General features: G+C 40.8%; 1 protein-coding gene across 1 annotated transcript; it reads right to left on the bottom strand.

Moving 5' to 3' along the window:
- Nucleotides 1-1,509: 1,509 nt before the first annotated feature.
- LOC106320490 lies at nucleotides 1,510-2,294 on the bottom strand. Its single transcript, XM_013758857.1, has 2 exons — nucleotides 2,125-2,294; nucleotides 1,510-2,051 (listed from the first exon to the last, which is right to left on the bottom strand). The coding sequence occupies exons 1-2, from the start codon at nucleotides 2,224-2,226 to the stop codon at nucleotides 1,653-1,655; spliced, it is 501 nt and encodes a 166-aa protein (XP_013614311.1). The 5' UTR covers nucleotides 2,227-2,294; the 3' UTR covers nucleotides 1,510-1,652.
- Between the last annotated feature and the right edge of the window lie 554 nt (nucleotides 2,295-2,848).

Below are 2,848 nucleotides of genomic sequence, written 5' to 3'. Positions count from 1 at the left end.
TATTGCCTATAAGGCAAAAGGATTTCGGATTGTGCATGAGCCAAGAAAGACCAGATGTATATCCTTATCCTTTCAAAAACTTCTCAAAGGTTACTTATGTCTGTGGGGATGGTTGGTTGAATGACTAAGTACCTAGGGGAGCTGTTTGATGCAGGATTCAAGATAAGGACCTTAAGTAAGATCATTGAGTGATCGTGGTCCAGCCGTCAAGCAAGAGCAATTCGAGTCAATGGAGGAACGATGAGCTAATAAGCTCCGTAGATGTGGCAAAGGTATGATCTAGCATTTACTTATGTAGATCTAGATAGAATGGTTTAGGGGAATGAAACCTGAGAATCGTATGACTTGGTTTGGGTTTAGGATTGACCTTTAAGCTAATCGGTAGTTGTGTAAACTGACCAAAGCTAAGGTAATTCGACCAGACAAGTGTTAGATTGGTTTTAGACCAATGGTGGTTAATTAGAGAATAATCCGCTGCGTATCTGTTGAAAGGATCTAGGCTATAAAGGACTAAGAAAGGCTTTAGCTAAGGTCTAAGGTAGCCCTCGCCTTTAGGCGATATTATAATTAAAGGGCGAAAATTAAGAGGTTCGGCCAGGAAGTGGACCGAGTGACGTAAGGCTTCGACCGCGGCCTAGTCGGCTGGATCGGGGTGTTACAGTTCACATCATCATTCGGGTCATCTTCATCGTTGCTATCAGCGTCTTCATCGTCAACACCACCAATGAACACCATCAAAGCTGTAAAACTTATAATGCAGAAGTTTTAATTTTGATCCCAAAGAATCGTCGCCTCTGATACCATGTAAAGTACTATATATTATTGTGTTGTGTTTGATATGAGAATACAAGATGCATACATATAACGGTAACATTAACATAATGTTAAAACTAGATAATGCTAACTTTTCTAAACACTTAAAATAAATATGCTAAGAATATCTTGAGATCGACTTGTTCTTCAAATCTTTCATTTTAGTCTTCAGAATCTTCGTGGATTTAAGGGGTTTTATAATCTTGGATATATCTTTAATAAATGCACCTATGTCGCTGCTGGCTCCAATGTGGCTTGTATGGTTGATCTCATGAGTTGGTGGTCAAGCTACTGACTTGGAGTCCTCATCACTCAGTCTCCATTTCAGCAGCAGCATCCACTAACATCTGCTCAGAACCATCGCTTGAGATGGATCCTCCACACACGCAGCAGAGACAACATCTTGACTTCCCCATAGATATGATTCACCGCCAAGCTTCTCCCAATGCAGCAGCATCAGCACCATAGCCTCAAATAAATCATCAACACCGTAGTCTTATTCCTCCAAATATCTCTGGCTCTCAAATGTCTCAAGTGATGATGCCTTTGCCTCTTGAAGAACACGTTTAAGCCTATTCTATCTGTTTTGCTCTGCTTCCTGGGTTGAGTTTCTCAGTCTGAGTTTCTTTCTTTAAAATGTTACTTCCCCGTTTTCGTCAAAGAGTAATAAAAAGAGAGTGGTTCGTTCATAATCTGTAATCCAAGAAATATATTCAAATCTGATAAAACCTAATGTCATTGATCAAATCAGGCCAAGATAAACAGAAGGACCAACAAAGGCCCTAACACACAAAAAAACGGAGAAAACCCTACACGAAAGCCAAGATTCAAGAACCGATTCAATCATCCCGGCGAATAACATTTCTCTTCCTCCGATGAGCGATGGTTCGAACTTTATCCACAATTTCTTGTAGACTTGCTTCTCTGCTTGCCTCCGAGTTCCAAGGTTTTACATAGTACCCTATCTTCAAAGCAACTCTAGCCTCGCGGAAACCTTTAAGGATGGTTTCGTAGAGATGATCACCATAGTTTGATTTCACGATCAAAAGCTGCTGCACATCGTGTGGAAACCCTGTAGATGAAGAAGCAGTCTGTCTGTTCCAAAACTTGTGAAGCGTCTTGGCTCTCATCTCGTTGGTTTCGTCTTGAGGGTCTTTGCAAGCTTCAACAAACTTCTCAAAAGGAAGGCAGCCCATGATTGTTTGTACGCCGACACAGTGCTCTAACTCAGGATATAGCTGAAGAAAGAAAACATTTGGTGGAATCAAAACCCTTCTTAGAATCCAAGAAACAAAAAAAAAGAAACCATACCTTAATCAAGCGGCAAGAAGCCAAAAGCACTTCTTCCTCTGCACTTTCTATCAGTTCTTCGAGAATACCCACAGCACCTCCATTGAAAATCTTGCCTTCCATGGATAAGAGAAAGTGTGGAGTCGTTGTCGTTGTCGATGTCGAGTGGAAGAGAAATAAACCGATAACTTCTAGAAAAAATTGGCAAATTAGGCAAATTGCAAGTTTGATATTAGGGAGTTGGGCGACCTCGAGTTTAAATTAGAAGATTGGGCGAATCGCCTTTTCCAGACTTGTGAAATCTCGACAGAGGGCGCGCGTGGTTCTTGATATTACGACCGTGCCACATCTTGATTTTTTATTTAAAAATCAAAAAAAGACCTAATAAAAGAATAAAAAAGAAAGAAATTAGAAAAACAAAAACATCCCTTATATCAAAATATACCAGAACCACCTCTAAACAGCTGCAATTGAGAACCAAACATAAGAAGAATCCCACATAAGAACCACTCTCGACTGTACCCAGATCGGCATGGTATCCCCCTCCAGCGTAACGCCCTCGAGGAGGGTGACTCGTAGTCAATGCGCCAGTGATAGAGAAGCAAATCCCAAGAAAATTCCCCGACTAGGCAAAACTGCGTCTCGTTATGCAGGTATCTCCTTTCGCTAAGCTTCGCTGTGAAATTCTTTGGAAAAATTGTTTAAAAATAAAGCGTTGGGTAAATGTCTGGATTTGGTCATTGTA

Source organism: Brassica oleracea, unplaced genomic scaffold, assembly GCF_000695525.1.
Source record: "Brassica oleracea var. oleracea cultivar TO1000 unplaced genomic scaffold, BOL UnpScaffold00940, whole genome shotgun sequence".
Classification (NCBI taxonomy): domain Eukaryota; kingdom Viridiplantae; phylum Streptophyta; class Magnoliopsida; order Brassicales; family Brassicaceae; genus Brassica; species Brassica oleracea.
This window is presented reverse-complemented; position numbering and strand designations above follow the sequence as displayed.